The sequence below is a fragment of the Grosmannia clavigera genome (genome assembly GCF_000143105.1).
Source record: "Grosmannia clavigera kw1407 unplaced genomic scaffold GCSC_140, whole genome shotgun sequence".
NCBI lineage: Eukaryota > Fungi > Ascomycota > Sordariomycetes > Ophiostomatales > Ophiostomataceae > Leptographium > Leptographium clavigerum.
In genome coordinates, this window is record NW_014040801.1 from 900,745 (window position 1) to 924,242 (window position 23,498).

Here is a 23,498-nt window from a genome sequence, read left to right on the forward strand (position 1 = left end):
GCTGCGATAGTATGAATACTTCATCTTGTTCTTCCTCTAATGCTTTTACATCATCGTCTATAAAAAAGGCACTGCTGGCTGTCTTTCCCAAATGAGCTGTGAGCCAAAGCCCCAGCATCGTGCGATTCTCGTTTTGTCGTGAAAATCTCCTGTCCAATATAACCATTGACGCCGAGTAACATGCATAAGCTGGCTGCAAGCTGACCAATCCTGGGACAATTGTTCGCTCCGAAGCAAAAGAAAAGAACGAAAAACTGGAGGGAAAGGGGGTTCTACAATACCCTGAATTGGGACACCGATAGTTTCACTGAAGGGAGAAAAGAATCAAAGCCTCGGCTTGCGCAGGCTTCTTCCTCACCGCTTAGAACTCGATAAAGTCCTTCTGGGTCACAAAGTCAAGATCAGCATCGTTGCCATCCGCCCCGACGAACTCATCGACCTCATCGGAATCGACGTCGTCACTGTGGACCGACTCATCGCTCGACGCGTCCACCATGTCGGCATCTTCCGCGTCGGCATCTCTCTCCAAGCTGGCAATGTTTGCCCGCCGCATAAAGCTGGCACGCTCGCGGTGCGGAAGCTTGCAGCCTTTAACTTTACACACGCCCGTGTTGCTGAAGTCGGGACACTCAAACACGTGGCGTTCCAGGCAGTCGGCGCCTTTTTCACAGTATCCGTAAAGACCAAATGGCCGGCAGACCAGGGCACCTGTAGAAACTTCCGAGTGAGTATAGGGGCAGTTTGGGTTTGTGCAGCTGCCTTTGGCATAATGCAGGCAGAATGGCGTGCGTTCTGCCGTGAGTTCGTGCGATAGGTCGCAGTCGTCTCCACTTGCGCAGTGGCCCTTTTGGAGGAATTCTTTGCACACGGCCACCTTTACCGGGTCGTGGATATAACGACAAAACGGTCCTTTAGAGCAAGATCCTGTATAACACGGAAACAAAAAGAGGTAGGTCCGGCAGTGGTTAGCAAAACGGAATCGGATTTGTTCAGCCGACCGAAACCGAGACAAGATACCCGCAAGAGCAGAGTCGGTCGTTTGCGCAAAAGGGGGGAAGGAATACCGGTCGTTGAGAATATTTTGCACGGCTGATCAATCTTCTTGACATTTCCGGCTCGTCTGAGGGGGGCAATGTCAGCACAACGCACTGGGGTTGGCAATGGACCACATACCGCTGCGCCTTGACCACGCCGTGGCGGTAAAGATTCCCGTTCTTGCTGCGGAAAAACTTGACACCTCCAACGATAGCAGTCTTCGGCGTGCTCGAGGGGGGGTTCGGGTCCCCTTGAACGTGGTTAGTAGAATTTGAACAGGGCACAAAATTGCCACCAGAGGGAGATGGAGGCAGCTTCCACAACCGCGCAAACACACCAGGAGCTTTGACAAGCTTGCTGCCATTTTTGACGACATGGAAAGAGATGCCCTGCACCACAATCTGATACGGCGTTGGGGCGCGTCCATTAGCATTGTAATTACTACTACCACCGCCAACACTGCCACCGTGACTGTTGGCCAGATATCTGAGATGATTTTGCAGCTTGGCTCGCTCCCGATCATCCTTCATCTTTTGGTTATGTAGCCTGGTCTGCTCGATCGCCTTTGTTCGCGCCGGGGCTTCCTTCTCGTAAACGGTAGAGTTTATCAGCTGCATGTGACGGTCCGTTTTCGATACCCAGTTTCCATTCGCAGACAGTGACTCGGACTTTTGTGGCGCATCAGTCCCGTCTGACTTGTCCCCATTGGAGGAGCAGTTCAGCACCAGCGTCCGGTTGCGATATGCCGCTGGTTTCCCTCGATAGCCCCCGCGAGGCCTGTACGGATGTACGTAGGGGTGGTATGCTGAAGGTGCATGAGAGCGATATAAACTGCTGCTTGGAGCAGAGACCGATGTGATTCCAGCTTGCTGGTTCTTGTGACGATTAATTTGAGCTGGTCGTGTTAGCAAACCGGTCGGACTGACTGGAAGTGGGATGCGATTGAGAAATCTTACCGGCAAGTTGACTAATCCTTGCCAGCAGTTCTCTGTCTTCCGAAGTCATGGTGATAATATGTTGAATAGCACGAAGCAAGTCTTGTGCAGCAAGGTGAGACGACGCGACAGAGAAGTTCGAATTTTTGTTGCAGATTTGCGAGATTATGCAATCAAAAGTATCTGTTGTGCTGCAGATTAAATGTCTGTTTGTCGCGACAGGGCAGGGACGACTTGGTGGCAAATATATGCACGTGACCAACTTGCAACGCCATTCCGAATACGGTGACAAAGGCGATGCTCAAAATGATGCCTACTCCAGACTTGATTTAGTACTTACGTGCAGCATTAGTCGAGGACCGGCGCGCTCAACCTGCCCTCATCGCCGTGCATTCTGGTTCAGGGAACCACGACGAAGCTCTGCGAACCACGACGACTCCTCACCGTCGATTCCAGCCGCGCGCCATCGGTCACATTATGGCGGACTCGACACTCGGCGTGAAAACGGAAGCGCTGCCTGTCAAGATGGAGCAAGACGGGGAGGACACTATCATGTCGAACGTGCCGGCAACCGAAGACGACATCTACGAAGACGCAGGGGATCTAGAATTCTTCGACCCCAACGTGCCCGGAAACCCGAGTGGGAATATGTACCTCGTCAGGGTGCCGCCGTATCTTTGGGACGTGTGGGATAAGCTCGACGACGATGCGGAGATCCAAGTGGCAACCTTGCGCCAATGGAGCGAGACTGGAAAGAACGGCGAGACGAAGGTATGAGTGCTAGTCGAGAGGAGGCCATCCTGCAGCGACTGACCTGCTGCAGTACCGGATGCGAATGCTCCTCCGGAACGATCTCTCCACCCACCAGGGGATCCCGAAAGAGTACGAACTAGACTTGCCCATGGAGACAAAGGGCGTGCAGAACACACAGATAAAGAACACGTTCATCTTCAACGAACAAGACCTGCCTGGGTTCAAAGCCAAGAACAAGCTGCGCGCAGACGCAGCAGCGGCTGGCATTCCTTCCCATCTGCTCCGCCAGAAGGACCGCGTCGACAAGCCTGCCCATCACAACTTTCATCATGGCCGGCGACGACAAGAGTTCTTCCGGAAGGCGATTCCAAGTCAGTCATAGCCCAGTGCGTCGTCGTTTGGCTTCGGCTTCGGCTTCGCTGCTGCTAACACGGCCCTTCCCTCTACAGAAAAAACGACCGTCGCCGGGCGGATACGGCATGAGCTCAACTGCGCCCCCGTGAAGAACCCAGAATCCGAATACATCCTGAACGAGCGGGCACGCGCCGCCATGCTGCCAAAAGCACAAGTCAAGTTCGGCGATGCATCAAAGCCCGAGTTCCGCATCATTGGCAGCGGCGGCATCGCCAGCCACTCGTATGCAACGGACTTTATCGTGCGTTGCCCCTTCTGTCTATTGTTTTCCTTGGCTTGACCTAACGGGGAACAAATAGAAAACTGCCCAGACCGCACCAAAGGTCAAGAAGGCGGAGACGAAGACGGCGCGTATGCCGGAGAACGACTTGCTCGACTTGATCTTCGCCTGCTTTGCGCGGTTTCGATTCTGGTCAATGCGCGCTTTGCGCGCTGAGATCCCTCAGCCTGAGATTTACCTTCGCCAGACTCTCGAGAAGGTGGCCGACTTGCACCGCAGCGGTCGGTTTGCCAACAATTGGGAGCTGAAGCCAGAGAACCGCAAGGATGGCTCAGCTACAGCTGAGGTGAAGGCGTCAGAGTTCGTGGCAGAAAGTGCAGACACCGACACCGATGGCGAGGATGAAGACATGAAGCTCGAGGACGTCATCCCGTCAGCCTCGCAGTAGTGACGGTGTTGTTTTCTCCTACACCTTCCGTATTGGGGGGTTTAACTGCAGGCGTTTGGTGGTAGTTCAATGCTTGGCTTGAATTGACAATAGCGCTTCAAATTCTAGTACGGCAATACGGTAGACTGAGCAAAGTGCTTTCAGTATCTTTCACAATAAAAAAAGCTGGGGTTGTATATAGATAATCGGAGTGCGTAGTTGAGGTGGTAAAATTCTAGAAAATCCGAGAGGCGTTTAACAAACGTACGAGTGTCGGCAACCAGCCTGGAAGGCAGTAGACTGGTGTCCTACAGCTGGCGTCAGTGTTATTGGTGGAGACAAACAGCGCCATGATGCCATAGATCGGGCGTATGTATCTTACATAGGCTTGTATCTCACAAAACCAAGCTCCGCATTCTCTGGCAAAGAAATCGTTCTAAGAACACAAAATGCATATAATCCTAGATTTTGATGGCACCATTACACAGAATGACACAATCAATGCCCTAAGCAGTGCTGCTGTGGCCTTTCGGCAGCAGCAGCAGCAGCAGCAGCAGAAGGTCGAGGCCCAAGAAGAGGACTGGACGAACCACTGGACCTCAATTGTGGACGCTTATGTCGCAGACTATTTGGCCCATGTTTCTGGATACGAACCACTCGAATCAGAACGGACGGATTTGGTTTCTGAGCTCGGCTTCTTGGATGCCATGCGAGAGGCTGTCGACCTACCTTCGATCCAGCGTGTTCATGATTCGCGGCTCTTTGCCGGTATCACCGCAGATCAACTGACTCAGGCCGGACGGGATGCCAGCACAGCAGATACTGGTACAGTCCGCCTGCGCGCCGGATTCTCCAGCTTTCTAGACGATATATCCGGGCGCCGGGGATGGCCTGTCTCCATTGTGTCTATCAACTGGTCGGACGCCTGGATCAGAGGCGTCATTGAGAGCAGTCCACACAGCCAGGGCGTTTCGATCTTCTCCAATAAGGTGACAGTTTCGGGGAGGATCGTCCCCAACTTCAACTTGCGTGTTCCCACCGACCAAGAGCCCTCGGAGCCCTCAGAGCCCTTGGAGCCCCTAGTATCCTGCAGCGACAAGCACGAGACTATGAAAGTGGCAGCTGAATTGGCCGAGGAACAGGTTGTCTACATTGGCGATGCCATGACCGACATCATGTGCCTCACCAACGCGGAGGCAGGGGGGATTGTCATGGCCAGCGGCGGTCCGGGTGGCAGCAGCACTCTCAAAGCGTTGGCAAGACTGAAGAAGGAAATTCCGCACGTTTCCGATTCACCCAAGTTCAGCACTGTTCGAACTCCTGGGAGTCTCAGGCTGGCTTGGGCGGCAGATTTTGATGAGATTCTATCGTCGGGGATCCTTGATTAAGAAGTTGCCATTCCAAAAGATGCTGTAGAGATCTGTTTGCGATTAATGAAGCGTTACAAAGAAACAAGGAGCTTGTTTATTTCATCGTGTATTGTAAGATCAAACATGAATGAACAAAGGGAACGTCATGTTGTGCACCTGTTCATACAACAGAGCCAATTTTGTTAGTTCAGAAAGTGAACATAATACATAAGTCGTAACTAGGATAAAAATGCAGGTCGTGATGCATACTATTCTCACAATGTGTCTACATATTCAAATTTAACGACAAGTATCAAGACATCGTTTTCTCTATTTACAAATCGCCTTTACGACATATATATCCGCAATAGCTTTAGACAACTTCCACGGCACTTACAAAAGGAACTTACAAGACTATAGAACCATGGCCTACGCTTACCGCCATTTTGTGTACCCCTGCGAGCACGGCTACATCAAGTTGTATCCGGCCAAGAAAAATCAGACCCAGGAATTGTTCAGAATGATTTCGGTCAATGTCAACTCTGTATGCCCAGCCTGCGGCTGTCGTGCAAAGGAGCTTGTTACCGTGGCAGAGGCAAAGGCATGTTTCAAAACCCTCCAAGACGATCTTGATAATCGGATGAAAGGTTTACACGATACTTCTTTCCCTTGCCAAGTCGAACCTAACAGTGACAGCGGCAAATCAAACGGCCATACAGAGGATGGGATTGACATTGAGTCGGAGGAGAGCTGGCCAGACCAGCCTCCGAAGATTTACAGTCTTGCAAGGCTTTTACGAGAGCTGAGTGTTACCGAGGATTGCCACAAAGAGCCTAGAGATCTGAAGCTGAGCCTTCGCATACGGGGAATTCGAGAAGACTTGGAACGACGTGTCAAGTCGTGGGATCGTACAGTGATTGCGGATAAAAAGACATGTCCAATGTTGTAAAGAAGGAGAATGGGGAAAATATATCTTCAGAGAAAGAAGGTGCATCCTCAGCAAGGGAAGACCGAGCATGATTAGAACTTTAAGGCCTCTGGAAGGCTTTGATTTTTTATCCAGCTTCTCAACCACCAAAGAAAGGTCTAGTTTTTAAATATATACAGCGTGGATTAAAATGCAAGCAGATACGTGTATGTGTGCTCTGGACTTCGATGTGGGAGTGGTCATCATAAGCTGTCAATTTATTTGTGGCCCTTGGAAGTGGCTAGTGGGACCTTCTTTAAGTACTTGCTGCACTAATGGTTCCGGATCGCGCTTGCCCCCCTTTGGGACGTGTTTTGTTCCTTCCGTGTCCAGGAGCCGACTCCACCTAGAACTTGCTGCTTTCCTCGCCGACATAATCTGCAATCGAGCAGCTGCTGTGGGACGGCGATTAGGAGGAGCAGCAAAAGCTAGAAGGGGCCGAAGTCTCGCACAAAGTGACAGCTTCTACCACGACAGTTCCCCACCACCGCGCACTTCGCTACGCGTTGATCGCTTGGATTGCAACGGTCTTCCCGAAGCACTCACCATCGATGAGGGCCACGGCAGTTTTGACTTCTTCCTCGCTATGGCGCCGCGTCGCAAGCGGAATGTATTGGGCGACTCTGACAGCGAAGAAGACAGGAGTCGAAAAGACAGGAAGAACAACCTCGAGAACTTTTTGTTTCCCTCCCCAAGCTCGAACAAGATCGTCACGACTGCTGGTACATCTACCATCACAACTCCCATTGCCTCCCCGAGCCCAGTCCGCAAAGCAGCTGTCTTCATTGGCTCCCCTGTGAAATCGGCTTCGTACGGCTCGCCTTCGAAGACGTCTTCCTTCCGGCAATTGTCGACGAGGCTGAAGACCAACGACACTAGCAAAAGCCCCAGCTCAAGTTCAGACAAGCCAAGGAAAGGGAACAAGGGCCAAGCGGAAGAGAAGGTCAGGTCTGGGAATATTCTGGCGCTTTTCTCGAAACAGGCTGAAAAGGCCCAGAACTCCCCGAAGAAGGCAAAGGCGATTGACTTTGTGGCCGATGATATTGCTAGTGATCCCATCTCCGAAGATGACGACGTAGCAGAAAGCAACACCGTTGTATCTAGTTACGTGGGAAGCCGAGCCCACAAACGATGGGGAAATACAAACCCGTCATCATCATTGCCGCCACCTTTTAGCCAGAGCAACAGCAACACAGGCTCTACCCAGCCAATTGTCACAGCTGCAAGCCAGAAGTTCCGGCTTCCGGCCCGCCCAATTCCGAAAGCAGCTGCTGCCCCGGCTGGAGAAGACAATTTGCGCCCTTGGTCTGAGCGATTTGCACCGGTCAACCTTGACGAGCTCGCAGTGCACAAGAAGAAAGTGGCCGACGTACGGCGATGGCTGGAAGATGTGCTGGCGGGCCGTCTACGGCAGCGACTGCTAGTGGTGAAAGGAGCGGCCGGCACAGGAAAGACGACAACACTGCAGTTGCTGGCGAGGGATCTGGGCCTGGAGATACTCGAATGGAGGAACCCATCCGGATCGGGAGCTGGAGCTTCGCTTGGGTTTACGTCTGCGGCGGTCCAGTTCGACGAGTTCTTGAATCGAGGGTCACGCTTCTCACAATTAGACTTGGATGCTGGCGGTTCGGACAGCGATGACGACACAGCCAGACGATTGAACGGGTCTCTGAATCCGAGTGACAGCAATCGCCAACGGCGAAAGATTATTCTTATAGAGGAGTTCCCAAACACTTTTATGCGTTCGTCTAGCAGCTTAACGAGCTTTCGGAATACAGTGCTGGAATTCTTGGCAACAAAGACACCTTCGCTAGCGATGTTTGCGCAACGACAGGCATCCGTGGATAATGTCAGCCCGGTTATCATGGTCGTGTCGGAAACCTTGCTCACGACGACGTCGGCATCTGCCGACAGCTTCACGGCTCATAGGTTACTGGGACCCGAGATCCTTCGTCACCCAGGCACAGGCGTGATCGAGTTCAACGCCATAGCGCCGTCACTTCTGGCGAGGGCTCTGGAGATCGTAGTGCAGAAGGAAGCGAGGAAGTCAGGCAGGAAGCGAACGCCGGGACCCCAGGTGCTAAAGCGACTGGGCGAGGTTGGAGACGTTCGGAGCGCCATTGCCTCTTTGGAATTCCTTTGTGTGAAAGGTGATGACGACGGGGACTGGGGAGCGAAGGTCAACTTCACAAAGGGCCGCAAGGGCCCTAAGAACGCAGCACTTACAAAGGGCGAGGCGGAAACCTTGGAGATGGTGTCCCAACGAGAGGCAAGTCTAGGCGTCTTCCATGCAGTTGGAAAGGTGGTGTACAACAAACGGGAGGATGTTCCATATCCGCCCAACAGCGATGAGGCTATTGCAGAGACGCTATCCGACTACCTGGCACAATATTCTCGGCCAAAACGGTCGCTTGTTTTTGTGGACAATCTCATCGACGAGACGGGCACCGACACACACACATTCATTACAGCATTGCATGAAAATTACGCACTTTCGTGCGAGCAGACTGGACCGCAAGACCCCCAGTCGTCGCTTGACTATATCAATGGTTGCATTGACTACCTTTCAGAGAGCGATCTCCTGTGTCCGACATGGGACATATTCTTTGGTGGAAGGGGAACCAACCGCTCCAGCTTCGGACGAGACTCAGGTAGCCACGTTCTCCGACAGGATGAGATGGCTTTTCAGGTGGCTGTCCGAGGCCTGCTCTTCTCTCTTCCATCGCCAGTCAAGAGATCGTCGGCAAGTCATTATCAACGAGGATCTGGTGGCGGTGGCGGAGGTGCCGACCAGTTTAAAATGTTCTACCCGATGAGCCTGAAGCTGTGGAGGAGCAGAGAGGAACTGGAAGGCATGGTCGATATCATGTCATCGAAACTTCTCAGAGGCGAAATGGCACTCCGTCCAAGCTCGGCGCAGTCAAATCAGAACATCACCAGCAGAGCGCTGACATTTCTGAAGCCGAAGCAAGCAGGCGACTCGACGACAGTAGCTAGCAGTCAAGTGTCCACCCAGCAGCAACCTAAATCCAAATGGCAGTCACAGCGGAGGCAGCCGTCTGCAACAGACAGGACGGCCACTACGAAACAAGGCGGCGAGGACGATACACCACCGCCACTGTTGTCTCTCGGCAGCTCAGCACGGAAAGAGATGATTTTGGAGCGGCTCCCTTATATGGCACTGATTGCCAGGGGAAAGAGATGCTCCTTTGGATCTGTGGGCACTCGTGACCTGGAGAAGATAGTGTCGTTCCGTGGCATTGGCGCGCCATCCACCTCGGCAGAGGATGCTGACGGAGACGAAGCCGACGATACGGCCCAAGGAGGGTCGAGCTTCCCAGCCGAGGACGCATGGGCAACGGACAAACCGACAGACGATCCCAGCCCACGAAAGCGGAGGAAGCCACCTGCAACTAATAAGGCACCTCAAAGGCCAGTCGAAGACGAGGATGTAGTGGCTATGGCAGCAGGGTTGCCGATGTACAAGCTTTATTTGAGCGATGATGATATTGAGGAGGTCGATTGACCAAGATATGAAACATGGGCGGCGTAAAGACGTTGGGCTCATGTAAAGGGTTTGCAGGACTGCTTCACTCTAAACTACTGTACAATATCAGATGGGAAAGATCTAACAGGGAAGAAGGCCTGTTCAGTAGGCGTTACGGAACTCATTGTAACTCGTGGACGCGATGGGGCAGAATTTCATACTGTATACCTGGCACTGTGAAAGCTGTACGAGTCTGACGCGCTAAAATTTACGATTTGCTTGAACCACTCTTTCCAACCAGCATCGCTCTTCAAGCATGGCAGCCAGCCCAATCCAGATATACGCAGAGCTTCTTCCCAACATTCGTCAAGTGTCTGTATCTGTGACGCTTCCTAGTGCTGTTGATGCGTCGACAGTGACCGAAGTGCTTCCCGATGGAGTGACGCTCCGCATTCGCCATGGCAATTTGGTGCAGGAGCTGAGGTTGCCGGGCCCTGTGGTCGCAGCGGGTTCACGGCTGGCCATTCCGCAGCCGAAAAGCCAGGACGGACTAAAATACGCGTCCTGGCGCCTCCCTCTGGTCGGTCGTGCTCTCAACGGCCACAATGCGGCAGCCTCGGCGGCGGCAGTCAACGATCTGGCGCCATGGTCTGCGCGAGACCTGCGGACAGGCATGCCGGTCGCTTGTCGATCCTGTCGGTCTGCAGTAGTCGCAGGCGAGAACATCGGCGTATGGAAGGACCTGCCCAGCGACAACTGGGCCGAAATGATGGAGTTTTGGCACTGTCACAAGCCGGACCATCAGCCTGCTAACGGCAGTAGCAATGGCAGTGGCGATGCACACGAGCATGGCAAGGCCACCAACAAGGACCTGGAAGCACGCGGCTACGGTGCCAACAGTACCATTTCCGCACAGGCAGGCGTCGGGTTCGTGGACCTGATTGCCCTCGTGTTCGCAGAGAGCGACTGTGGGGGGATCGTGGTAAGGAAACCATGCTTTTATTTCGTCTGTTTTTGCTTCGGTCGGTTTTTTCGCTTCCATATCTTCTCCCGGGTATCAAGAAGGTGGCCAGGCTGGGGCACATTGCCGCCACTCAATAGCATGGTCACCGATACAACTGCCCAAGAGCAAACTACATTGGCCATCACTTCTGCTCCTACACAAGCTGTGGGAAGCCGAGACGAGGGCGTGCGTTCATTGTTTCTACCCGAAGCGATGGGCATACTCTCGTCCTGGCAAGAGAGATGTCACCTCACCTTGAGTTTTCACTGCAGCTGTCCAGAGTTATGGAGGGCGGCGGTATTAATCATAGGCACATGCACCACACAATATGTGATCAGCACGCTAGTCTTTCTTTCGTTATGTTGTCTTTCAATTTATTTTATTTTTCCTGCGCATCAAACGATTCGCTTTGCTTACTTTGTTGTCAGTATTCAGAATCGACCTTTGAAAAGGGCTCTTCGGACCGGAAGAGCATCGAGATTGAGCCCGCCCATGGCAAATCTTTGTTCCAGAGCCTAAATATATTTTGTGCATCGTGCCGTGTGCAGATTGGTTACTTCAACTTTAGAATGTTGTCTGTTACCCTGTTCAAGTGGCAAGTGCACTGCGATACAGAGGCTACACTTCAGCCAGCACTGTCAGAGTGCCTCGCTGCAACCTTGATGGCGACCATTTCCCGGTCAGGCTCGTCCAAATCCCTCATCATGCCTATCTACGACATGCTACCACTGGCTGGATTGACGTCCGAAGAGAGGGCCTTTGCAGCTCAAACTCTATACGTCTGGGTCCTCAACAGCAACATACGGTACGCATCGAGCAGCTGTGGAGCGCCCGTGCCGGCAATCAAACTGCTCTACAGATTCATTCATAGGGCAGAGGCAGATGCGATCCTGGAGAAACTGAACTCTGATGTTCAGGAGATCAACCTCCCCGAAGGGTCCATCCAGGCCATCATTGGGGAGCTGGAGGACAGCAATACCGTATTACCTGCAAGGGAGAAGAAGTTCAAGGAGTGGAGAATTGGCTTACTAAAAAGATGGGAGCCAATCGCTGGTTGACCCGCATTTCTCTATGCAGGGCAGGCACTAGTGGATGGATCCACTGTTCTTGGATACCCCCATATATGTAGTCTCCTTAGCAGACACTCATTCCTATTTTGTCTTGCAAGATACATATCTTCTCACATATTTCACATAATTACCCAATGAAAAGCCCACGCTTTGTCGAGGTGCTCAAAACCTGCATTTGACACCCACCACTGAAAGTCGGTCCGTCCTGTGGGGGTGACAGCCTTGCGAGGCATGGCCGACGCGGTGCGCCTGGATAAGTACATTCCAGCAGGCTGTCTGGTTCTTTCGGCGAATGGCCTCACCGCACAAGACAGAAGCATTTGGGATGCCGCAATGAGTGGCAACACCTGGAAGCTCGTTGCGCATCCCGGCAGCATACCGCCTGAGCCAGGGCCGTGTCTCAAAATCCCCCAGCGGATGCTGTTCCTCGACTTGGAGCCATGGATTCCTCTAATGGAACCGATAAGCAATCGATGGATTTGGGTCTCATTCAAGGCAAGTGAAGACAGCGCAGACCATATAATTTGCCGAGTCTACGTGCTTCCCAACGACGTTTACCGACGACTAGTCTCTCGCTCAGGCTTACACCTGCGGAAGTACCTCGTAGCTCTCATGAACGAACTGGACTATTCCCCCGGAACATGGAGCGGGCAGTGGAGGTCAGACCACTCGGCCACTACACTGGCTCAGGGTCCAGACGCAGGCAGCGTTGTTGATGACGATATGGAAATGACGCTGCTGCAAATGTTTAATAGCATCTCGTCTCCCAAGCCACAGCCTGATCTGATAGGAGACGGTGTGAACCAGCATGTAATGGACTCGCTCGTTACGAGTAAGATCCGCGGCCTGAAGTCGAAGCTGTACGGCTACCAGAGCCGCTCTGCGGCGGTGATGCTGCAGCGTGAGCTCTGTCCTGGCCGGACCATCGACCCTCGGTTGTTGCAGATGCGCGACCAACATGGCCAGACGTGGTTCTACGACGATGTCACGGGCGATGTGCTACGGAACCCACGCTACTACGACAATGTGTCGGGTGGGATCCTGGCTGAAGAGATGGGAACAGGCAAGACGCTGATCTGCCTGTCCCTGATCTTGGCCACGAGAGCCTTCCCGGCAGAAATGCCAGAATTGTCTCGGGGCAACATTGACGGCAGCGGAGGGACTGGTGTGAGGCGCCCAAAAATTGGCTCTCTGGCGGACATGGCAGCGGCGGTGATCGCAAAGCAGTCGGTGCCATGGAAATTCTACCTGGAAGAGACGGACGATAGCGTGCCGGAGCATTACCAGAACTGCATCGACGTTATCAAACGAAACCCGGCACATTACATGCCCGATCATTTCAAATTCGGCCGGGATGCCTGCAGGATCCCGCGCAGGTCTACGCTTCCGCCTCCAATGCCGGAACTGGTGTATTTGAGCAGCTGCAGTTTGGTCATCGTGCCGGCGAACTTGGTCCGCCAATGGCAGCAGGAGATTGACAAACACACGGAAGGGCTAAAGGTTTTGGTGGTGTCGGGTAAGGTGCCGGTGCCAGATGTGGCAGATATTCTCGAGGCCGACATCCTACTCTTTTCGATCCCACGTTTCGAAAAGCTGGAGCGGGACCGCCGGGTGACGGGTAACGGGGTCGTGTTCAAGTCGCCGCTGGCATCAGTGCACTTCAAGCGAGTGATTGTGGACGAGGGACACCGGCTGGGTAATTCGCGAATGGGAGCGAAGTCGAACGTGCTACTCGTGCTGGAGCTGCTGCAGGCCTCGGCACGGTGGATCGTGACGGGCACACCATCGACAGGGCTATTCGGCGTAGACGATACAATGCCGGGGACGCCGAGCAGCAAGACGAACGAGACGGAAGAGACAGTGAAAAAGGCAGAGATGGCTGGTTCTAACAAGCTGGGCGCATCATCGCATCAGCAGGAGCGGAAGGACTTGGAGCGGATCGGGGCTATGGCGAGCCTGTACCTCAAGGTGCGGCCGTGGGCCAACAGCGCCAACGAGCGCGGCGACACGCCTGCAGACTGGGCAATATATGTGATGCAGCCGAAGCACAGCAGCCGCAGCAGCGGGCGAAAGAATTGTCTGCGTTCGACGCTGGACTCACTCATTATCCGGCACCGAAAATCGGAGGTGGGCGACCTTCTGCCGCCGGTGGTGGAGAAGATTGTGCTCCTGGACGGCTCATACCAAGACCGGCTCTGTCTGAATCTGTTCTCGATGATGATCGTTTTCAACGCGGTTCAGTCGCAGCGGGCGGACCAGGACTACCTCTTCCACCCGCGGCAGCGTAGCGCACTGCTACAGCTGGTCAATAACACGCGACAGTCGACCTTTTTCGGCGGCTACTTTTATTCGACCACGGAGATTGCCCGGGCGGTGCAGACAGCTGAGAAGTTTCTGGCGGACAGCAAGGTGGCCATAAGCGCCAAAGACGAGAAGATGCTACGTGAGGCCATTGCGTTTGGGTTGATGGCCAAGGACAACAAGTTCAAGCGGCTTGTGGATGAGTTCCATGAAGTGCCCGTCTACGTGCGCGACTTCCCGGGGGTGGACCAGGCTGGAGGGCAGCTTGCAGATGCATGGTCCATCGATGCAGGTGATGACGAGGCGGCTAAAAATGAGACTGAAGGCTCAGAAAGTACAAGGATGACCTGCACGGCAGCTCCTCTGATTCGAGCGCTTCAACAATTTTTGCGGCCGTGTATAGATGCGCCACACTCTCTCGAAGTCATGTTTAAGGACGGCCGGTTCGTCCGAAAGGGCCAAGAAGTGCGGGAGAGGATACGGGTGCAGAGGGCGGAAGCAAGACAGGGACAGCAGGCAGAGGATCAGCAGAACCACCAAGACTCGCGATCGAGGTCAAGAACGAAGGTGACGCCGAAGCTGGCTGGTGACACCGGCCTGGGAGATGACGGGGGCAACAGTCTGAAGCGACGAGGAGGTCTGATAACACCGTCGGTCCCCGAGATGGACCCGAAGATGAGCAATGCGATCAGCACTCCGATGATTGCAGAGATTGCAGAGCCGCTTGCAAGGGCACAAATAGTGTCGACAGCGTCAGCGAAGCTATCGTACCTGCTCGATGCGATCGTGCGGCACCAGGAGACGGAGCAGATAATTGTGTTTTATGACAGCGAGAATGTGGCATTCTACCTGGCAGAGCACCTGGAGATGCTGCAGGTGCACCACCTGATTTACGCGCGCGGCATCACGGCCGAGCGGCGGGCGCAGTACGTCGAGACGTTCAACGGCAACGCGCGCTTCCGCGTGCTGCTGATGGACCTCTCGCAGGCAGCATTTGGGCTGGATATGCGGTCGGCATCACGCATCTATTTTATCGGTCCGGTACTGAACCCGCAGGTGGAAGCCCAGGCCATCGGCCGGGTGCGGCGCATCAGCCAACAGCGACAGGTATCGGTCGAGACGCTGGTGCTGCGGGACAGCGTGGAGGAGCTGATTGTGGAGCGTCGCCGGAGCATGACGCAGGCGGAACATCGCACGATGAAAACGATTCTAGACGACCGGCCGATCTTTGAGTGGATTCTGCATGCGGGTGTGAATCTGGGTGGTAGTGGAGGTGGATGGGGTGGAAGGAGTGGAGGAGTTTGTCGAGGTGATGGTAACGGTGGAGGAGATGGAGAAGATCGAGGAGCTCTAGAAGGTGGAGGTGGAGGTGGTGATGATGGAAGTGGTGATGATGGAAGTGGTGATGACGGTGATGGGGATGGCGGTAAAAGAGGTGGAGGTTGTGGCGACGACGGAAGTGGAGATCAGCCCTGGAAACAAATGGCACCGCTTGCCACACCGCATTTCCTCTTTGGACGAGGCTTTGGACGGGTGGAAGACCCCGACGAAGGTCTGGTGGGCGTGACGAAGAGCAATGCTGCAGCTGCATCTAAATCAACACCAACGGAAAAGCGTGAGCTGCCCATCGACGAGAAGACCGAACCGGAACGGCCACCAGCCAAGAAAAAAGCAAGACTGTCAGGCGTGCAGGTTCGGTTTGTCAACTCGCCAGAATGACAGCAGGACATCTAATGCGTTCGGCTCAAGAGGCACAACATGAGAAGGCGTCCTAGGGCAACTGCGGCCTCGGATCTACGAGCGAGCACGGCTGAACGCAGCCGCCAGCCACCGCCACTCGTTGTTGGGCTGCCTGGTGTCTAGGCTGCCTGTTTTCAGCCCATCCAGCCGCACGCCAGCGAAAGCCTGGAGCAATATTTACTAGTACTTCGTACTCTGTACTTTTGCATCTCCCCGTCGCAGAGATTTCGGTACCACTTCGACGCACTCATTGCGTGAGCTTGCGGGTCTTCCCCATTGGACACAGCTGCGAGCTGCAGATTCCGGCGGGATTCGTCGCAAGACGCGAGCGGCACGCGAAGCGAGGAAGCAGACCATAGACTAGAGAGCAGAGATAAACATGAAGGGAAGAAAGAGGAAGCAGGAAGCAGGAAGCAGGAGATCAATTACACAGCGTCAGTCGTACCTCTGCCTGCTGATGGTTCGCAATGACTGGCCGACAAACGAGCGCTCGCTTCGTAGAACGTGACATCGTCCTCGGCCAGGCTTAAGATTACCGAGTCTCGAGTCCGGTCCCGGCTTTTCGTCCTGTCGATTGCTGGTGTCTGCCGAGCGCCAGAGGAAGAATGCCTGCGCATATGTCGCCAGTCGCTTCTTTCGAGATGTCACTGTTGCCAACACAGTCCCAACCTGGCAAGGCGGATCTCTTGTATTTGGCGAGCACAGCTGAGGTGCTGCGAGTTTTTGTTGTGTCTGGCATGCATATGCATTGATGCGGGCAGCGATGTGCAGATGGGCAGACGTATTGTAAATACCATAGATGTTTCTCAGAAGGAGCGTGTCTCACCTCTGCCGGAAGGAGCTACCTGTCAACACTGGCATTCCAGCGAACCGGGCAACAGCAGAGGCAACACCGCATTTCACCATCGACAGAGATAACGACAACAACATAATGGCGCATTGCAGGAGTACAAGAGCAAAGGCGGGACGGCGCACAAGACGGGGTGTTGAAGCCTTGACAGGCTGGACAGACAGGCTGGACGAAGACAAGAACCCGGGCTCTCGCTTTTGTATTTTGCATCTGGCATCTGGCATCTGGCATTTCCCCGTCTGCCGCTCTTTTTCCTCGTTTCCTCGTTTCTTTATTTCTTTTTCGCTTCCTTTTTCCTTCTCGACCGTCTCTTCACTCGCAGCCCACAGGCTGACACGAGCACCATGCACGAAGCAACACGCTCGTCACACGGTCGTCAGCAAGCCGACACGCCCGTGCCAACATCGACACCGATGTCGACGGCAGCTGTGCACAAAGCGCGAAGCGCATGGACGGACTCATGGCTGACAAAGACCCCATCAGCACCCTCAGCCGTGCGGGCGATGCTTGCCAGTCGAAGCGGCAGCCAGACTTCCAACGTCGGGCTAGCAAGTCCTAGTCCCTCCCCCCCATCGCCGTGAGTCCGATATGTTGTGCTTAAGTCTATTTGCTGCCCTGCTTTGCCCCCTTCCCCACCACATCCTGTTTGAAGCCTAGCCGCCAGCCGCAGACCCCCCAGTCGGCTCAGGAACAATTGGTAGTCGATGACCGGGTCGAGGGCGCCTCCCGCCACAATGCTGGCTTGGCAAGCGCCTCCCCTCGTTGCGCCTTAAGAGAGGGAAGTTTGGGACGGTGAGGGAAGAAGAGAAAAGACAGCCCGACAAGCGGACTGCATGTCGATCTGCAGGCCAGCAGGCGAGAGGCTGTCTTTTAATTTCCCCATGCCAACTTGTCCATGTCATTGCACCACTCGCACTGGTTCCGATGGATCAGCACAAGCCTGTTCACAACTCAACCCGTTCCTGGCTCTAGCGGCTGCAGAAACAGCCTAGCCCCTGTGCTTTAGCGTCAACGGCCACAGGCTGGCTGCCGGTCAGGGGAAAATGTCCCGGAAGAACAGGATGGAGTTCGGAATACGGAGAATCTTAAGCCTGAAGACGGACAATCCCACTCGGTACAAGTACGGAGTGCACAGTACGAATACCTCTCCATGGAGGGCGTTATCGACGTCTCCGCTGACTGGCCAGTTGGTCCACGCTATTGCAACGCTTTCAGTTACAAGTTACGAGCTTGTCGGCCAGCTCCCACTTTTATTCTTCCACCAGAACCCCATAAGCCAATATTCGTGACGCCATATACTTATTTCTACATACGAGCTTCGGGAGCACTATGTTTGGAGTATTGGCGCATGGGCTGTTCGGCGCCGGCAGGACTGGCGCCAGTGGGCACCGAGAAACAAAAAAGGGAAACAAAGAAAGCTCTTCCACCACTCAATCCACCATGCACCCTTCCCGTGTGGCTGTGGCTGCTCTGTGTCAGCCAGCCAAGAAACCGGACACAATCATCGGGCGTCTGCAAGCAGTCCACCTTTCTGGTCGGGGGCTCGCCAACGGCAGGCTGCCATCCATTTAAATGATGGGTGCTGTCCGTGCCCGGGATGAAGCAGTCTTGTGCTTCATTCAGTAAGGCGCAGACCAGCCGGCAAGACGCTATTTTGTTCTGCAACGTATTCCCTATGCCGTTTCGCGCCATCTTGCCGCCCATCGCTTCTTCATTCCCCGCTCTTGACTCCCCTTTTAGCACACTCGCTTTACTCTGAGTATTGTCCTATCTTAGCTAACCCCTTTCTCTCTCGCTGGTCATCGTGTCGCCCACAGAAGGAAAGCAGCATCAGCAGTCCAAAGGCACTTGGCCTCCTCGGCAACCTTGGATCTTGGTTATGATACTAATTTCCTGAGGCCCCCACCGCGCCACTACACTAGAGTCCCTGCAAGTACGAGTACGAGTGGCCAGGCGAGGCTGTCTGGCCTCGGAGTGCAACAGTGCGCTATGACCGGCTCCGGGGAGCATTGGGCTCCTGCTAGCAGTGTTCCATATAGTCAGCAGGTCGGCCGCTCTGCCCCCGTCCAGACCAGCGCTTTTCCACCTCGGACAACTTCCTACCAAGCAATACCGACCGGACGAGCGCAGTCCACCAACGATTTTGTCTTACGAACCGGCCGAGCCGTAAATCGAGAACACCAGCGCCAGCAGTCGAACGGCATGTCCACCCAAACGCTTGTGCAAGAAGCCTCAAGCCCACAGCAGCAGCCTCGGCGCATGTCAAACGCGAGCCACGTGTCTACAGCATCGTCTACAGCATCGTCTACAGCATCGACCGCTGTATCTTCTGGAGAGGCCTCGGACTACTCTACACGGGTGCGGTCACCAAGCTGGAGCTCTCACAGTTCACAGTCATCAAGTACCACGGTGATGTCCCAAGCGTCCGCAGCATCCGCAACGACGGATCCCAAGCAGCCCGACTCGCCACAGACGCAGGCGCAGTCCCCATGGAAGCGGCCTGCGCTGATCAAGACATCCCGCAAGCGAGCGGCAGCGGGCGAGATCTTTGCCGCACTTCCGGGTGAAGTGCTGGAGCTCATTCTCGACGAGCTGAAGGAGGCACATCTCTCGCGAGGCAGCGACAGCTGTGCCACCTGCTGGATGCGGGATGCGTGCTCGATGGCAGTGACGGCGCGGAAGATGCTCAAGTATGCACGAGCAGCCCTGTACGAGGACGTGCAGCTGGTCGGCCTCGATTCGGCCCAACAGCGAAAGAGGCTCAAACCGCGGCAGCACGGCACGCGTCTGGTACTGCTGCGGCGGACGCTGCGGTCAAGTCCGCAGATTGCAGCCATTGTGCGTTCGCTCAAGGTGCCGAGCCTACCGAAGGGAGCATCAATGGACGAGTACCAGAATCTGGTGGCATCGGTCGTCATGGCCTGCCCGAATCTGGAACGCATAGTCGGCTTCTACCCGACGTACGACCATGAGACCTTTCGGAAGTTCTTCCATGCCCTGTCGACGAGACGTCGTCTGAAGGAGATGAGCTGGATCATTGAGCAGACACCATCAAAAGAGGCACAGCAGCAGCAGCAGCAGCAGCAGTTACGACCGAGATCAAGAGGCGGGATCCCGCTGTCTCTAGCACAACTGGTCCAGCAAACACCGCCTCCATCGCCAAGACCGTTAACACCGGTCTCTTCGCAGTTCGCTTCAAAGTTCTCGTCACCGTTTCGTGTCCCGGTGCCACCACCACTGGAGCCGCAGCACAGCGCCAACTTTTTCGACATGCACGTTTCCTGGCAGTATCTCACCAGCCTCACGGTACACTGCAAAGCGGGAGGGACGCTGGCGCCGGACACTCTCCTGATCGAAGCACTGACGTGTCTGCCGGCTCTGCAGAACCTGTATCTCTCGCACCTCCCACACACGTCATTCAGCGACGCGACGCTGCTTGGACTACCGCCGTTGAAGAAGCTGTCGCTGGTGCATGTGGCAGGCGTGTCGTCGGCCGGGCTGTCGACGTTTGCATCGCGAAACAACAGCCAGTCGCTGGAGTCGCTTTCGCTGATCCACGTAGACCTCGACTCGCTGCAGGCGCTGGCGCGCATCCTGTCGAAGCTGAGGCTACTGACGTCGTTCACGATGGTGCAGATGTACCCGCCGACACTGACGGCTGGCGAGGTCATCTGGCTGTTTCCTTACCTGGCGTCGGCATCGCTGCGGCGGCTGCACTGGGACGTGCCGACATACGCGAACCGGGCGAACGCGGCAGACATTGCGCTGGCGCGCAGCATCGCAGCCAACGGCTTCCCGAGCCTACGAACACTGCGGGCACCGGCGGACCCGGAAGGCATATTCCAGGCGCTGTGCCGACCACAGCTGCGGGCAGAGCTGCCAGACGACCGGTTTCAGGCCGGCGAGCAGCAAGCGGTCCTCCCGTCGCCGCGACGGGGACACGGACGTGGTGACTCGGCCTCGTCAATGTCATCCTTCTTTTCCAAGGCATTTGGTGGCAGTGGAAGCAGCGGCAGCACGTCAAGCAGCACGGGTGACAGCATTCACTCGCGGTCAGAGAGCAGCACGTCGTATTCACTAGGCAGCACGGCAACGCCGACGAGCCCCGCGTTTGCGCCGCCAGACTGTCTCCTTCCACGTCTGTACAGCGATCTGCTCGAGGCGCGCAGGTTGGCACAGCGACGGATCGAATCGGCGAAGCAGGCGCCGCGATTCATTGTCAACGTGCGCAACGACAGCGGTGCGCTGGTGGAGAACCAAGCGGTGGGTGCGTTTATGGGGACGGTGCACAGCCGAATTCAATACCACCTGGTGGCAGATGTCGGCGGGACAGACGAAAAGGGCGGGCTGCTAGACATGGAAGATCTGCTGGCAGATAACAGCGAGGCGACAGGTACCGGCAGCATCAGCGTCAGGGGTGTGATGGACCAGGCAGCCGTGCCAGACGGTTGCACTGGACGGTGGAATGCTAACTGGGAAATGCCACAGAAGAAGGACAAGGAGCGGTGGTGGCACACAGAAAGAGGCCGTTGGAGGGCGGTCGTTCTTTCGTGAGGATACTGAGTACGTAATCTGGCTCGTAAATGGGCGGAGTTAAAGGTGTTTAGGAGCTTGTAGCGACGTCATAGGCCTACAGAGGGGGAAACTACAGCCCGTAATTTTTGCATGTCTATTTTTGGGGGCTTTTAATTAGTAAAAAATCATCCACCTATTCAAACCTTCTCAACGGCGACACTCTTCCACAACAGCTGTCCGGCATGGGATCAGCGCTTACAGCAGTGACGACGGGCCGTCAGCCGCTGTGTGCTGTCTGTGCGCTCGCGGTGTCTCGACTTGGCGCTGCACGAATACGACGGCAGGTCTCGACGGGGACGACGGGGACGACGGGATTGACGTGGACGCCTGGAGCGACAGGATTGCTGACGAGGCCAGCGGCTTCAGTTCGTGTGCGCAGTAGCTGTGGAGCGGCAAAGCAGTGGCGGCCGTTGTTGCGATCGCAGACATTGTCGACAGCATCAGGAGGGGGCAGCACAGCAAGAAAGCAAGAGCAGGGCGAGACGCTTCCGTTCTACGCCCTTTTTGCCACGTCAGTGCCGGAGGGTCCGCCTCCACGGGGTCCGTTTGCGGTCGACGTGCGCGCGCTCCGGCGTGAGTTTCTGCGCCTGCAGGCGGCCGCCCACCCGGACTTTCACCATGCAGCAGGCGGAGAGGCAGGCGAGGCAGAGACCAAACGAGCGAGCGGTCACTCGGTGGCGCGAGCGCGGGCCGAGGCGGCTTCAGCTCGCATCAACGAAGCCTACCGCACGCTGGCATCGCCGCTGCTGCGGGCGCAGTATCTGCTGCGGGAGCGCTTCGGCATAGATCTGGCTGGCGACGAGAGCACGCTGGGGGGTGGTGATGGTGATGGTGCTGCGGCCGGAAGCATGGACCTCCTCATGGCCGTGCTCGAGGCGCGCGAGGACATTGAGGCAGCGACGTCCGAGGCAGACCTAGTGCCGCTGCGGACTACCAACGAGGCGCGGATGCGGGCCAGTGAGGCGGCACTGGCGGAGGCTTTTGCGGCGGACGACGGGACGGCAGCACGGAGCGAAACCGTGCGATTGCGGTATTGGACAAACATTGAGGAGACGCTGCGGGAATGGGAGCCGGGCAAGGAGGTGGTGTTGCAGCATTGAGGTGGAGGGGAGAAGAGAGAGGGGAGAGGAAGAGAGAAGAAAGAGAGTGAGAGGAGAGAGGAGAGGAGAGAGGAGAGGAGAGAGGCGAGGAGACAATCAATACAAGACGAAATGTACTTTTAATACGATAGCAAATTAGCTGCAAGACAAGCTAACAGACAGGATGATGCTTGTACGGAGTACTCTGTACTTGTATATACGGCCTCGTGAAGAGGCGGGTCCAAGATGACATGGTGCTCCTATACGATCACTAAGAAACGTACGATGGAATACGTTGTGGGTCACAAGGCCAGAAAGTTGAAATAGAAGATGGGCAAGAGCAGTGCTTCTGTCTGGTGCAAATGTGGTTTGCCGGCCAAGGTCGATAGTAAGGCCGTAGTGAGTTGCCAATAGACTCAAAACAATGTGCAAAAACCCGGAACCCCGAAAAACTAGCACGCTTCTCTACCAATAGTCGTCGGAATGCTGCCCACGCCGGACACCTCGCACGTGCCGTACGGCCGCGTCTACGAGCCGGCCGAGGACTCCTTTCTGATGATTGACACGCTGGCCGGCCCGACCGAGACGGCGTTTTTGCAGGGCCGCTTTGGCGGCGACAGCAGCAGTACGCCGCTGGTCGTCGAGGTCGGCTCGGGCTCGGGCGTCGTCCTGGCCTTTGTGGCTGCCCAGGCGGCGCATCTGTTTGGCCGCGACGGTCACGTGATGTCCATGGCCGTGGACGTGAACGCATTTGCCTGTCGGGCGACGGCCGAGACGGTGCGCCGGGCGATGCGCGAGGAGGGCGACGAAGAAAAGACAGAAAGAGCTGGCGTCTCCTTTCTCGGAGCTGTCCGTGCCGACCTCGTGTCAGGCCTTCGGCCGGGACAGGTCGACGTGTTGCTGTTCAACCCGCCGTACGTGCCGTCGCCAGAGCTTCCGGGCCTGCCAAAGGAGGAGGAGGAGGACGGAATGAAAAACACAAGCAAAAACAGCTCCCTCACATTCGCCCGCGACTGCCACCTCCTCGCGCTCGCCTGCGACGGCGGTCGCGACGGCATGGAGACCACTGATCGACTGCTGGCAGCCTTGCCGGTCGTGCTGGCCACACGAGGCTGCGCCTACGTGCTGTTGTGCGCGCAGAACCGACCCGAGGCTGTGAAGGAACGCATCCGGGCATGGGCAGACGAGGGTGGACGGTGGCAGGCCGAGACGGTGGGCTCGAGCGGGAAGCAGGCTGGCTGGGAGAAGCTGCAGATTGTGAGGATATGGAGGGATTAGGGGTGAGAGGGGGAA

The 23,498-nt window shown here is 55.6% G+C and overlaps 7 protein-coding genes across 7 annotated transcripts; 6 read left to right on the forward strand and 1 right to left on the reverse strand.

Annotated features, from left to right (window-relative positions):
- Window positions 1–361: 361 nt before the first annotated feature.
- On the reverse strand, window positions 362–2,040 carry CMQ_985 (ccch zinc finger DNA-binding protein; the record flags this gene model as incomplete). Its single annotated transcript, XM_014318064.1, has 5 exons — window positions 362–909; window positions 1,065–1,120; window positions 1,174–1,285; window positions 1,373–1,840; window positions 1,992–2,040. The coding sequence occupies 5 exons, from the start codon at window positions 2,038–2,040 to the stop codon at window positions 362–364; spliced, it is 1,233 nt and encodes a 410-aa protein (XP_014173539.1).
- A 407-nt stretch (window positions 2,041–2,447) lies between these two features.
- On the forward strand, window positions 2,448–3,805 carry CMQ_1508 (transcription initiation factor beta subunit; the record flags this gene model as incomplete). The annotated part of the gene is made up of 4 exons (XM_014318587.1): window positions 2,448–2,741; window positions 2,794–3,094; window positions 3,173–3,378; window positions 3,437–3,805. The coding sequence occupies 4 exons, from the start codon at window positions 2,448–2,450 to the stop codon at window positions 3,803–3,805; spliced, it is 1,170 nt and encodes a 389-aa protein (XP_014174062.1).
- Window positions 3,806–4,233: 428 nt separating this feature from the next.
- On the forward strand, window positions 4,234–5,172 carry CMQ_829 (uncharacterized protein; the record flags this gene model as incomplete). The annotated part of the gene is made up of 1 exon (XM_014317908.1): window positions 4,234–5,172. One exon carries the CDS (start codon window positions 4,234–4,236, stop codon window positions 5,170–5,172), a length of 939 nt encoding a protein of 312 aa, XP_014173383.1.
- Window positions 5,173–6,686: 1,514 nt separating this feature from the next.
- CMQ_1424 (cell cycle checkpoint protein) lies at window positions 6,687–9,626 on the forward strand (the record flags this gene model as incomplete). Its single annotated transcript, XM_014318503.1, has 1 exon — window positions 6,687–9,626. One exon carries the CDS (start codon window positions 6,687–6,689, stop codon window positions 9,624–9,626), a length of 2,940 nt encoding a protein of 979 aa, XP_014173978.1.
- Window positions 9,627–9,903: 277 nt separating this feature from the next.
- On the forward strand, window positions 9,904–15,680 carry CMQ_1677 (snf2 family helicase; the record flags this gene model as incomplete). The annotated part of the gene is made up of 5 exons (XM_014318756.1): window positions 9,904–10,569; window positions 11,019–11,395; window positions 11,462–11,570; window positions 11,856–15,210; window positions 15,484–15,680. The coding sequence occupies 5 exons, from the start codon at window positions 9,904–9,906 to the stop codon at window positions 15,678–15,680; spliced, it is 4,704 nt and encodes a 1,567-aa protein (XP_014174231.1).
- Window positions 15,681–18,540: 2,860 nt separating this feature from the next.
- Window positions 18,541–22,226, forward strand: CMQ_864 (uncharacterized protein; the record flags this gene model as incomplete). The annotated part of the gene is made up of 3 exons (XM_014317943.1): window positions 18,541–21,059; window positions 21,319–21,497; window positions 21,565–22,226. 3 exons carry the CDS (start codon window positions 18,541–18,543, stop codon window positions 22,224–22,226), a joined length of 3,360 nt encoding a protein of 1,119 aa, XP_014173418.1.
- A 462-nt stretch (window positions 22,227–22,688) lies between these two features.
- CMQ_847 (n-glutamine methyltransferase mtq2) lies at window positions 22,689–23,483 on the forward strand (the record flags this gene model as incomplete). The annotated part of the gene is made up of 1 exon (XM_014317926.1): window positions 22,689–23,483. One exon carries the CDS (start codon window positions 22,689–22,691, stop codon window positions 23,481–23,483), a length of 795 nt encoding a protein of 264 aa, XP_014173401.1.
- Window positions 23,484–23,498: the final 15 nt, after the last annotated feature.